The sequence below is a fragment of the Sciurus carolinensis genome, chromosome 1, assembly GCF_902686445.1.
Source record: "Sciurus carolinensis chromosome 1, mSciCar1.2, whole genome shotgun sequence".
Lineage (NCBI taxonomy): Eukaryota > Metazoa > Chordata > Mammalia > Rodentia > Sciuridae > Sciurus > Sciurus carolinensis.
In genome coordinates, this window is record NC_062213.1 from 145,268,995 (window position 1) to 145,282,377 (window position 13,383).

Sequence of the window (13,383 nt, forward strand, 5' to 3'; positions counted from 1 at the left end):
TCTTCTGTAAAACGTATTTTGAGACAGTTTATTTTTCATTATTAGTAAGAATGTTCACTTTCCCAAAATTGTTACTTATTTTTTGCTAATCCTACAAGATATACACAAACTTTCATCTAGATAAGAGACACTTGAAGTTCTTTAATCCTATATAAAACTTTATCTTTATTTGTATATCTGCCTTTTCTCTTGGGAGAGACTCCACAGTTATCAGATTCCTTAACTGTAGCCCTTGAAATTTGGGCCAGTCTTATTTCACATATTTTTCAAGAAAATTCAAAGTTTAATTTTTTAAATGCTAATTTTAAGTTGATAAGTTGATGTGTAATTCACAGAACAAAATAGAAAGGAAGTTTAAATATGTGTAGTTCTCATTATCTTGAAATTTAGTGTTTCTATTTCTAAAAAGTGCAATACTTTGAAAAAAAATTATCTGATTCTTTTTATTTAGGAAGTCTTTTTAACATTCTTATTCCTGTCCTTTACTATTTTATATTGTATTAGATTTGCATTATGCCAATTTGCATTTTATTTTTTTAATATTTATTTTAGTTGTAGATGAACCCAATGCCTTTATTTTATTTATTTGTTTTTATCTGGTACTGAGGATCAAACCCAGTGCCTCACACGTGCTAGGCAAGTGCTCTACCACTGAACTACAACCCCAGCCCTGCATCTCATTTTAAATGTAGATCTTTAAAGGAAATATTTTTCATATAAAGTGAAAAATCAGTTTTTATTTCATTTTATTCATATATTCATTCAACAAACATTGAGTATTATATGGCAAACCTGGATATACAAAGAAGAACAAGACATGTTTTTTATCTTTTAGGAGATAAAAACAGTGTATCTAGCTCATTAAAAGCAAAGAAAAGAATTGGTGATTGGTCGTAACAGATGTAATAGTGTGGGAAAAGTAAGAGTTCTGAAGATACAAGGCCTACTGCGGAGTGAAGAGGAGTTGGATATGGCCAAAACAACAGACTGGTATACAGAGAAGGTGTTGCTAAAGACAAGGCTTGCATAAGGTTGGAGCCAGGTTTTGAAGGTCTTTAAATGCTATGATAAAAACTACCTCCTATGAATAGAGAGTTCTTAAACATCTTCAGGACTCAGAGTGAAAGACAGGAACTGAGAATTTTAGGTGCTGTTAGCTAATCTTTTTTATAGTAATTAAGTGCAGTTTGAATACATTTTTGGTCATGTCATTGAAAATTTTCTGTTGGGTAGTTTTCAAAGATTATTGATACATACTGATGATTCCAAAAACTTATGTTATATATATGTATTGTAATATATTTCACACTTGGCATATTTTTCCATATTTAAAAATAGTACTTGCCTTAGCTTTGTGTTTTTTAATTCCTTTTTTCCAGCTATACGGAAGATAGGATGGATGAGGATCTAATGGAACCTCTGAAATACGCTGAACAACTTCCTGTAGCTCAGATAATACACCAGGTTTGCTTTCCATTTTATTCTTTTGAAAGAAACAAGATTTTTAATCTCTGAAAAATAATTGCTTTTGTTAGTTTTCTTCAGAATCATTGTGCTATAGCTGAAAGGCATTCTAGGCCATCTATCCCTCCTTCAGCTACACTTATTACAGTTAAAAGTCTCACAATATTAAAAGACTACTTGCTATGTAACACTAGAATTCTTACTTATGTGAAATACATGGTAATCAGAATTAACTTTTGGTCATTGCTTAATAACAAAACTTAATTTCAGAAAACTTTCATTTGAACCATTGTTTATAGTACTTGTTAGTGAGGAGAAAGAGCTGAAAAAATAATCATTTTTTGGAGTAGCTAAAAAGAGAAAACAATCTTGCCCTATTTCCTCCCCCCTCCTCCATTATCAGCTCCTTGTAAAGTATAATTCTGAATGTCATGTGGGCAATTTGTTCATTTCCAATTGTAATGACTCTCTCATCCCTTCTACATAATGATAATCTTAGAAAAGGCAGTGTTGTTAAGTATTTAAGCTTAGACTTTGTACTATAATTTTGGCAGCATATAACCTCTGTCCTGCTGGGCCAGAATCTAATACTTCTAACTGATCTATTGACTAGCATTATAACCTTTATACCTAGAAGATTTTTTAGATCCTTACAGATGATAGGAAATATTAAAAGCCCTGTTACATGTCAGAATTTCTTAGAATTTTTTGAATATTAATTATTATCATGAGTCTTTTCATATGTCTTCTTCATTCAAAAGAAATTTTATTTAACTGATATGGGCTGATTAGAAATGGCAATTTGAGTTTATTAAAAGAAACAGGGACTTTTACTTTAAAATGTTGGCTATATAGATCTTTTTACCCATATAAAAATTTATTGAGAAATTATTTTAAAAAATGGTCAGAAATTTGCCCCTTTGGGGAGCTCATCTGTGCTTGGTAATCATGTCCAGTTTATATGTCAGGAATTCCCTAGTGTTGTCAGAGCTTAAATGACCTAACAGTCTGCAAATGTCAAATTTAAAATTCTGTCTTCATGCCTGACTCTCAGCATAAATGAATTAAACAGCAGAGCAGGCAGCAAGTCAATATGGTTCTTAACAGTAAGAGTGAGCAGTGAAACAGTTTGTGGTTTGTTCAGATAGGTAATAGAATCTGCCTAGAATAGTTCACCTAGAATAAAATCTGAAGAGGAAACAAGAATTAACCTTTAAGATGGTTGACCAGATGAAATGTCAGTAATATTTTTGTAGCATGAATGAACCAATAAACTACCTGGTTTATATAACATCTGTGTTTTACAGTCATACACTATGTGAATTCAAAGATGAAGAATTTTGACTCTGGTGAAAATTTTAGGTTTTTTTAAAATTCCAGTATAAAAGGCTGTTAATTTTAAGACAGAAGTCTAAACATTCTAATTAAAATTCTGTAGTACTGAATTTTATAAAATTTCAATCTTTGTGAAATTTCATATGGTAGGAATTTTTAAATTTTATTTTTATTTTTATTGAACAAATTTCTGTTCCCAAGGAGTAGTCAGGAAAGGTTATTGTTAATATCAAGTTCTTCATTTATTCCTGTTTTTATTTCCCTTTTTTGACTGTACTGTAACTTAGGGACTGTCAGTGAGTTGTTCAAGTGGTCTTTAAGAAATATATGAGTTATGGACTGGAGACATGGCTCAGTGGTAAAGTGAGCCTAGCATGCAGGAGACCATGGGTTTGGTCCCCAGTACTGCAAATAAACAAACAAAAGAAATATTTGAGTTATGTTGCCAAAGGTAACTTATAAGGAATTATTTGAAAGTAACTTTTCCCTAAGAAAATAATGTGATAATTAGATTTAATTTCACAAAAACTTCTTAATCTATAATATATCTAAGTTATAGCATTATTGTAGTTTATATCCGTGACTGTTTCTGTGACAAAATCTTGCATCATACTTTGTGTTTTAGAACATAAATCATTTCTTTTTTTTATTTGAAATAAATTTGTTTGCATACCCTGTTTGATTATCTTTCTGGACATTCTTGATTGATTGATATTCCTTTCAGTATCTTGTATTATGCCATGTATACATGTATTTGAATGGTTGGATATGTACTTTGAAGACCAGGACAGCCTCTCTTTGTCTCTTCTGTATTATGCAGGTATGAAAAACCAGGGACTCTCACTGCTAGCACCATTTAGAAGCTGCAGAAGAAATGGAGGCTTCTAAGAGGGAGGACAGGGACGGTAGCTATAATAGGAGGAGCAACTTGAGAAATAGAAGAGAGGAATGAGTTTTAGTCTTTGACTAATTCATTTCTTGTGTATGATACTTAAACTGTGTCTTACAATGGGAACTAGTTAGGTTCTCACTATTTACCATTTGGTACTGCCAAATTATTTACCATTTTTTAGTGGTCCTACGAAATATGACTGATTATACATCTGAGTAACCCAAGAGACTCAAGTTATAAACAGTAAAATTAATATGAGAAACTGATGAGGTTGCAGGATAGAAGCTAAATAAAATCAACAACTTCTTTGTATTTACAGTAAATACACTGAAATGAAAATGATAAAAATGTTTCGCTATAGCAATGAAAAAAATTAAATAATTACAATTAAATTTAACAAGTTAACCATGGAAATGTACCATGTTTTTGGCAGATAAAGATGTACCAAATACCCAGTGGTGGTGAGGGAAAAACAATATCATAAAAGCATAAATTCCCCCAAATTAGCAATTTTAATAATAATGGAAACAAGTTTTCTTTGAATGTAAGAAAAAATGACCATATGATTTATGAGGAAGACCAAATGTCCAAGAATAATCAAAATATATAAAGGGAGAAGGGACTTGCTAACTAGATATTAAAATATTTTCTGAAAACAATATAATTAGATAAGTATGGTGTAGATAAGGAATGGACAGTTGGATCAATGAAACATAATGGAGGAGTGGATTTGAAGCTTTCTTGATTTGATTCACAGTAAGAAATATATTTTACATGTATCTTGACCCTTGATGTGAATGTGTATGTGTATTAAAGATTCATGATACATTTAGCCTCATTATATAAAATATATTGTGCTATTTCTTTTCCTGTTCCACTTTATATTTTTTAAAATGCCAAGTAAAGCCCACAAAACTGGTATTGTAAATAACAAATTGTCCTGACATGACTCAAAAGACACTATAGAATCCCGAACAAAATTTATTATATTTGAAAATTTCATATATGGTAAAGATTATATTTTATCTCAGCAGGAAAATAGCTAAAACTCTATTTCATTCCATACTGCTTACAAGATAATTTTATTTGTTAAAGATTTATTGTAAAATAAATAAAAATCTTAGAAGAACATTTGGGCTACAAGCTTGAATAATGTGGACGTAGGAAAGGATTTTTTAATGAACACAAAAACCCAGAAGATGGGTTTAATGCCATAAAATTGGAATATTTTAAAGGAGTCAAGGAACCATCAAGTTAAAGACAAATGTTAGGATCAAGACAGGTATTTTTACAGAGAAGAAAACAGCAAATTGATTAATATTTATAATATGCAAAGTACTCTTGAAAGTTTATAAAAGATACTAAATTTTTTAAAAGTTCAATAGAAAGAAGAGATGATAAGTAATTTAGAAAAAAAAAAAAAAGGTCTGACAGTGAATGTAAAAAAGAGCTTCAAACTCAATAAGGAAGTACACATTACAAATCCAGTGTAATTATGGAATGCTCATCAAACTGGCAAAATTAATCATAGTTTGGAACTTATTTTGGAGTTCCTCAAATGGTTAAATAATTATATGACCAAGTGATTACAACATAGATATATACCCAAGAAATATAAAAAGTGTGTATGTGACCAAATAAAAACAAACATCCATTGTAGTATTATTTGTATTCATTGAAAAGTAGAAATAACCTAAAAGTTCATCACCTGCTAAGTAGATAAATAAACATATATTATATTCACACAGCAGAATATTAATCAGCAATAGAGCATGTGAAGTAGTAACATGCTAGACCTAGATGAACCTTACAACTTACTATGTTAAGTGAAAGAAGTCAATCATAAAAAACTCCCATTTATATAGTTCCATTGGCTAATCTAGACTAGCCAAATCTATAAAACTGAAAGTAGATGAATGATTGGTTAGCTCTGAGATGAGGTGGGGGAATGAGAACTCCCTCTAATGGCTCAGGGTTTCTTTTTTGAAATGATAAAAATGTTCCAAACTTAGTAGTGATTATTGCATGGCTTTGAGATTATTCTAAATCCACTTAATGTACATTTTAAAAAGGTGAATTTTATGATATGTCATGGTGTCTTAAAGACATTTTAAAAACTAAGCCCACCTATTCCTCACAGAGGTGCTTATTTGTGTACCCTATTGTTAGATAAGTGAACTTTTCCTGTCTTTCTAGAAGTCCATCTGGCAATATCTCTTCACATTTTATATATACTATACCATTGGAAACAGTGGTTCTACTCATGAGAATCCATTCCATACTTCTCGTATATAAATGAAAGTACTAATATATAAGAATCTTAATACAGTGTTATATGTGACTACAACAAACTGGGAAACAATGAATGCTTCTCAGTATAGTTGATATAGTGCATATGATTTCAGAAGTTGCAATTCCGTAGAACCAAATATGTTTTTCTTTTTAATAATTGGATTTATTTTCTTACCAACTAATGCTCTTTCCCCTCCTCCTTTTCACTTAGATGCAGAAAATTTAAACAAGTCCCTTCTAAGTAAAGTCACTCTGAGGGTTTCTCCTTCCTAGGATGATGGAATCAGAACTTAGGTAATGGGATATAGTTGACATGGACTCATAACACTAAGAGATTCAGTGGTCTTTCCACTGAAATATATACTCTTATATTATGGCTTTTGGATTGGCATTTATCCCTTCTGATAACCACTGAGATAGTGTGCACAACACATATTAATATTCTACATATAATTTTCTGTACATGGTTGCATAACTCTGGTAAAGTTAGAGCAAGAGAACAGAGTAGGTGATAGGAGAGAATACCTCTTTGCTATCATTCTTTTACTGACTTTTCTGTCTTCTGATTTTTTTCACTTTTCTTCTTTGCTCCATGTTTCCTTCTTTCCAGTGTTATAAGCCAATGTGATATAAATCCTTCCCAAGTGCTGGTGAATTTTCCTAGTTTTTTTTTTTTGTTGAAAAGTTAATTAGATGGAGTGTCTGATCTATACTACACTTTTAATAAATATGGTAAACAGTGATGTTGAATGTAGGTTTCTTTCAGACTGACTGATAAAAGAGTTAAGGGATCTCTAAAGGTCACCAAAGTGCTTGTCAGTAAACCTGTTTGTGATACTCAGATTCCTTTCATACCCAACAATGGTAGTATTCATTAAACATTTCTGAGAAGGTATGCAAATCGTAGCATTCATTATATTAACAATTTAGGCAGTCTAGTGGTTCTGCAGTAAAATACAAAGGCACACATCATAGGAAGTATAAATTGCTATTATTGATGTAAGGGGCCTTACCATATATGAAAGTACAACAAATTCTTTTGAGAATTTATTAAACTTATTACATCTTACAATATTACAAAGAAATAGCAAACAAAAATGCATTCGAAGAAAGTGATTTGGTAAATCTTGCATGCTTATGTTGGTAATTCTCTTTAAAGGTGATTATTTTTTTCTTGAAAACTGATCTCTAGGAAGGAACACATAGTACTGTATTGAGATAGATAGAGAGAAGCAGATGATTTCCATTTAAGTAAACTTTACATTACTTTTCAGATGAATTAATTTGAAAATGAAACCACTTTTTTTAATTAAGATTTAAAATTTATGAATCTAATATGGGATTTTTATGGGAAGTTGGTATTTTATTCTTTGTAACAGAATCACTTGCTGATGGGTCAAATAACATTTTTTGTGCAATTAATAGATTCATTTCAATTAATTTATAAGCATAAAAATTGATTAGTGCCAGGCGAAGTTTATTGAATTATAAACTAGTGATTTAAAAATAATGAAGACACAAAAGTCTTTTGAAAAGAGAAATCTGTATGTCATTAGTATATATTTTATGTATATGTGTTGCTAATGTAAGTTTCAAATACAGATGTTGCTTTAACTTTCTTTGGATACAAAGAAATGAAGAAGTAATGAATCAATATATATAATTTAGCTATTATTATAATACTTTTTCTTTAGCCTTTTTAGTTAGGCATGTCTTTTTATTTATTTTATTTTGTATTAGGAATGAATTTTGGTTACCCCTAGCAGATATTAAAGGTTTAGGTCAGTATGTTTTAGATATTGAAAGTGACACTAATGTAAGAAATTTTGGTAGATCTTAGAAGCAGAATACATATGATCAGAATAGATATATTACCTAGATGACCTAGAAACCCTAATATGTATATGGATTATATAAATTATGAAAGTGAAGGTACAGTTCAATGGGAGATTAAAGGATTATTCAATAAATGAAGCCGAGACAATTATTAACTCTTCGTAGGTGGAGGGATACTAGTTTCTTGCTTCATAACACATGGGAAAAGTAAATTTTATCTGGATTATAGATTAATAAAAAATGAAAAATATCAAAATAATTAGGAAAGATTGCTGGCAAATATTTATGGTTAAGGACATTCTAAGCAAGAACCACAAGGGAAAATTGATATATCTGATTTTTGTAAAAATGTAAAATTTCTATACATCCAAAAAAAGGTAGATATCAAAGTGGACAAATATTTCCCACAATGATTTAGCATCTTTTTATACATATATAAAGAACTTTTACTGATTGACCAAAAAAAAAAAAAAAAAAAAAAAAAGAAAGGAGTGAAGAACTTAGAGACATGTTTTAAAAATGAAATTCAAAGTCAAGCATGTGGTTGCCCACTTTTAGTTCCAGCTACTTGGAAAGGTGAAGGTAGGAGGATCATTTGGCTCATGATTTCGAGACCAGCCTGAGCAACAGAGCAGGATCCTTGTGTTAAAAAATAATTGAAATACAAATGACTAAATAATCCATAAAAATGTGTTGATGTTCGTTATGACCTAAGAATTGTTCATTTAAATCAGAAAGTACCTTAAAAATTAAACAACAGGGCAGGGGTGAAGCTAAGTGGTAGAGTGCTTGCCTAGCATGTGTGAGGCACTGGGTTCCATTCTTAGGACCACATAAAAACAAATAAATAAAATAAAGGTCCATCAACAACTAAAAACAAATTTTAAAAAAATAACAAAAAATTCCTTTTAGATTAGCAAGGGTATGAAAGGTAGTATTCATAATGATTAAATCATTAGTACTGCTGCAGGGGAGTGTAAATTGGTACTGAGTATAATTTGTTTGTACCCAGATTTGTAAGTATGTTTATTAAGTTAAACATTACCAATTGAACACATTTATTCTTTTGCTTCCTGAAGAACCTAAAATGAAAGATACAATACTAAAATGTGAAAACTCCAAAAGACAAAGAAAATGGAAGAGGAAAGAATTAGCAAATGAGAGAGGCAACAGAATTTGGAAGAAGAAAAATAGTTGGACATATGGTAACCAGTTTAGCATAGAGGAACCCTGTAAGAACAAGGCAGTTTATATTGCAGAACTCTAAAAGGGAGATACTAGGCATCTCAAAAGTTGGGTCCAAAATGGAATTCCTGCGTCCTTTTCCTATTTAGCCCTCAGAGCACTGACTTTCGAACTTCTATTAGGCAGAAGATTGAAGAATTTTCACTAAAGATACTAGTCCAATACAAATATAAAACAATGTACAGGACTGTGGTTATAGCTCAGTGATAGAGTGATTGCTTAGAAAGTACAAGGCCCTGGGTTCAACCCCCAACACTGTTAAAAAAAAAAAAAATGGAAAAAGAAAAAACACATTTGAAATTTACAGGACCTCAGTTTAATACTTAAGTCCCATGGGGGTTTTCAAGATGGTGGACTACAGGGTGGCTGCATTTCATGTTGCTCCAGGATGCAGGATTCAAAAGAGGAGATAGTGAGAGACTTGGGACCAACTCAAAGCTGCCGGGTGAGTCTCTCCCGTTGGGGAGGCATCCCGGATGGGGCAGTAGTCCTGGAACGCAGGGAATTTTGTGAAGTAAAGCTGCCTGGCAAGACGCCCCTCCCCCCGCTGGAGCGGTAAACACAGACAACTGGGAACATCGTAGAGGTGGCTGCTCAGCACAGCGCTTGGACTCGGAGCAACCACTGGGGCTCCGGGCAGCTGCCTGAGGAGGAGCTGCGTGGCGAGCTGTTTGGACTCAGAGCGATCGCTTCTGAACACCGGGGCACTGCCCGGAGGAAGAGGAGGAGCGAGGCGGGTCGCGTGGACTTGGAGGGACTACACCAGAGCTACAGGCAGTTGCCAGAGGAGGAGCTGTGTGGCGAGCTGTTTAGACTCAGAGCGACCGCTTCTGAACACCGGGGGGCTGCCCGGAGGAAGAGGAGGAACATGGTGGGTCGCTTGGTCTAGGAGTGACTGCATCAGAGCTCCGGGTGGCTGCTCAGAGGAGGAGGTGAGTGGTGAGTTGTTTGGACTCAAAGCGACCGCTCCTGAACACAGGTGGCCTGCCCGGGGGAGGAGCGTGGTGGGTCGCTTGGTCTTGGAGCGACCGCTCCTGAACACCCAGGGTACTACCCCAAGGAGGAGGAGGAATAGGGTGGGTCACTTGGACTTGGAGTGACTGCCGAGGGCTACGGGCGGTTGGCGGGCAGTTGGCGGGAGGAGGAGACGGGAAGTGAGTTGCTTGAACTCCTAGTGACTGCGTCGGAACACTGGGCGGCTGTCCGGAGGAAGAAGTGTGTGGCGGGTCTCTGGGACTCGGAGCTATTGTACGGGGCTCCAGGTGGCGACTCAGAGGAGGGACTGCATAGCCAGGCGATTAGGTGCAGAGCAGGGTCCCAGGACCTAGGCGACTTCTTGGTGGAAGAGCCGCACGGAGACATGATTAGGGGCGGAGCGAAATTTCCAGGACTGCGGGCAGATTCTCTGAGGAGAGGCAACCTAAGGAGACTCATCTGTGAAGGGTGAGGCTCCCAGGCCCAGGAGGAGGGTCCGAGCCCCTGGGAACGTTGTAGAGGAAGGCAGTCCAACCCAGGCGGTAGTTGTAGATGAGGGGAACCTCTAGGAGGGGAACTGACCAGCGAGACCTCCCCACTGGGTGAGTCTTCCCTGCCGGGTGAGGTTTTCCCACAAGGATGGTAAAACCAGAGACACAGGTACTAGCCCGCAGCCTAGTTTCCCTTTTGGATGACCATTGGTCAACAAGTGGAGGCACCTCTGCGCACTATCAGGGAATATACCCCACCTGAGGGTCACCACCCCTAGAGAGGCAGCTTCCTTGTGGAGCACTGCATTATCAACTTCCTCCAAGACTTCAGGCTACTGAAGGATAAGAGGGGATATACTAGCAATCTTCAGGGACATTATAAGTCAATAGAGGAAATCTGCAATATCTTAATGATCCACTCATTCCTGAACAATATGAGAAAACAAGGGAAGAACATGTCCCAAACAAATCTAGATGTTACATAAATAAAATCCAACAATAGCACGGCAAAAGAAATGACAGAAAGGGAGTTCAGAATGTACATAATTAAAATGATCAGGGAAGCAAACGATGAGATGAAAGAGCAAATGCAGGCATTGAATGATGAGATGGAAGAGCAAATGCAGGCATTGAATGATCGCACCAATCAACAGTTAAAAGAGCAAATACAGGAAGCAAAAGATCATTTCAATAAAGAGTTAGAGATATTGAAAAAAAAACAAACAGAAATACTTGAAATGAAGGAAACAATAAACCAAATTAAAAACTCCATAGAAAGCATAACCAATAGGATAGAACACCTGGAAGACAGAACCTTAGATATTGAAGACAAAATATTTAACCTTGAAAACAAAGTTGAACAAACAGAGAAGATGGTAAGAAATCATGAACAGAATCTCCAAGAACTATGGGATATCATGAAAAGGTGAAATTTGAGAATTATTGGGATTGAGGAAGGCTTAGAGAAACAAACCAAAGGAATGAACAATCTATTCAATGAAATAATAACAGAAAATTTCCCAAATCTGAAGAATGAAATGGAAAATCAAGTTCAAGAGGCTTATAGGACTCCAAATACACAAAATTACAACAGACCCACACCAAGGCACATTATTATGAAAATACCTAACATACAAAATAAAGACAGAATTTTAAAGGCTGTGAGAGAAAAGAACCAAATTACATTCAGGGGGAAACCAATACGGATATCAGCAGATTTTTCAATCCAGATCCTAAAAGCTAGAAGAGCCTGGAACAACATTTTTCAAGCTCTCAAAGAAAATGGATGCCAACCAAGAATCTTATACCCAGAAAAACTTACCTTCAAATTTGACGATGAAATAAAATCATTCCATGATAAACAAAAGCTAAAAGAATTTACAAAAAGAAAGCCAGCATTACAGAACATTCTCAGAAAATATTCCATGAGGAAGAGATAAAAACAAAGAAGCAAATCAACAAAGGGAGGAATTATCCTAAAGGAACTGTCAAATAAAGGAGGAACCAAGTCATGTCAAAAAAATAAATAAATAAAATTTAAAAAATGAACCAAATGACCAGGAATACAAATCATATCTCAATAATAACCCTGAATGTTAATGACCTGATTCATCAATCAAAAAAAACTGGCAGATTGGATTAAAAAGAAAGATCCAACAATATGTTGCCTGCAAGAGACTCACCTCATAGAAAGAGATACCCATAGACTAAAGGTGAAAGGATGGGGAAAAAACATACCATGCACATGGACTCAGCAAAAAGCTGGAGTATCCATCTCATTTCAGATAATGTGGACTTCAAGCCAAAGTTAGTCAGAAGGGATAAAGAAGGACATTTCATACTGCTTAAGGGAACATAAATCAGCAAGATATAACAATCATAAACATCTATGCCCCAAACAGTGGCTCATCCATGTATGTCAAACAATCCTTCTCAATTTTAGAAACCAAATAGACCATAACACAATAATACTAGGTGATTTTAACACGCCTCTCTCACCACTGGACAGATCTTCCAAACAAAAATTGAACAAAGAAACCATAGATCTCAATAACACAATCAATAATTAGACTTAACAGACATTTATAGAATATACCATCCAACCAAGAGCGAATACACTTTCTTCTCAGCAGCACATGGATCCTTCTCTAAAATCCACCATATATTATGCCACAAAGCTAACGTCAGCAAATACAAGAAGATAGAGACACTACCTTGTATTCTATCAGATCATAATGGATTGAAGTTAGAAATAAATGAAAGAGTAGAAAACAGAAACTACTCCAACACCTGGAGATTGAACGATATGCTATTATGTGATGAATGGATAACAGAAGATATTAGGAAGGAAATTAAAAAATTCTTAGAGGTAAATGAGAACAAAGAAACATCATATCAAAATCTCTGGGACACTATGAAAGCAGTACTTAGAGGAAAACTTATTTCATGGAGCGCATTTAATAAAAGAAGTAAAACTCAACAAATAAACGACCTAACACTACAGCTCAAAGCCCTAGAAAAAGAAGAACAGACCAACACCAAAAGTAGTAGAAGACAGGAAATAGTTAAACTCAGAGCTGAAATCAACAAATTGAAACAAAAGAAACAATACAAAAAATTGACAAAATAAATAGTTGGTTCTTCGAAAAAATAAACAAAATTGATAAACCTTTAGCCACACTAACAAAGAGAAGACGAGAGAAAACCCAAATCACTAAAATTCGGAATGAACAAGGAAATATCACAACAGACACAACTGAAATACAAAACATAATTAGAAGCTATTTTGAAAATCTATACTCCAACAAAATAGAAAATTTCGAAGACATCAACAGGTTTCTAGAGACATATGAA

General features: G+C 34.4%; 1 protein-coding gene across 1 annotated transcript in view; it reads left to right on the forward strand.

Annotated features, from left to right (window-relative positions):
* Pigk (phosphatidylinositol glycan anchor biosynthesis class K) overlaps nucleotides 1-13,383 on the forward strand; it is a 125,742-nt gene that overhangs the window by 81,037 nt on the left and 31,322 nt on the right. The window contains 1 exon segment of the mRNA XM_047517230.1: nucleotides 1,380-1,464. Within this exon segment, the coding sequence (XP_047373186.1) occupies nucleotides 1,380-1,464 (85 nt within the window).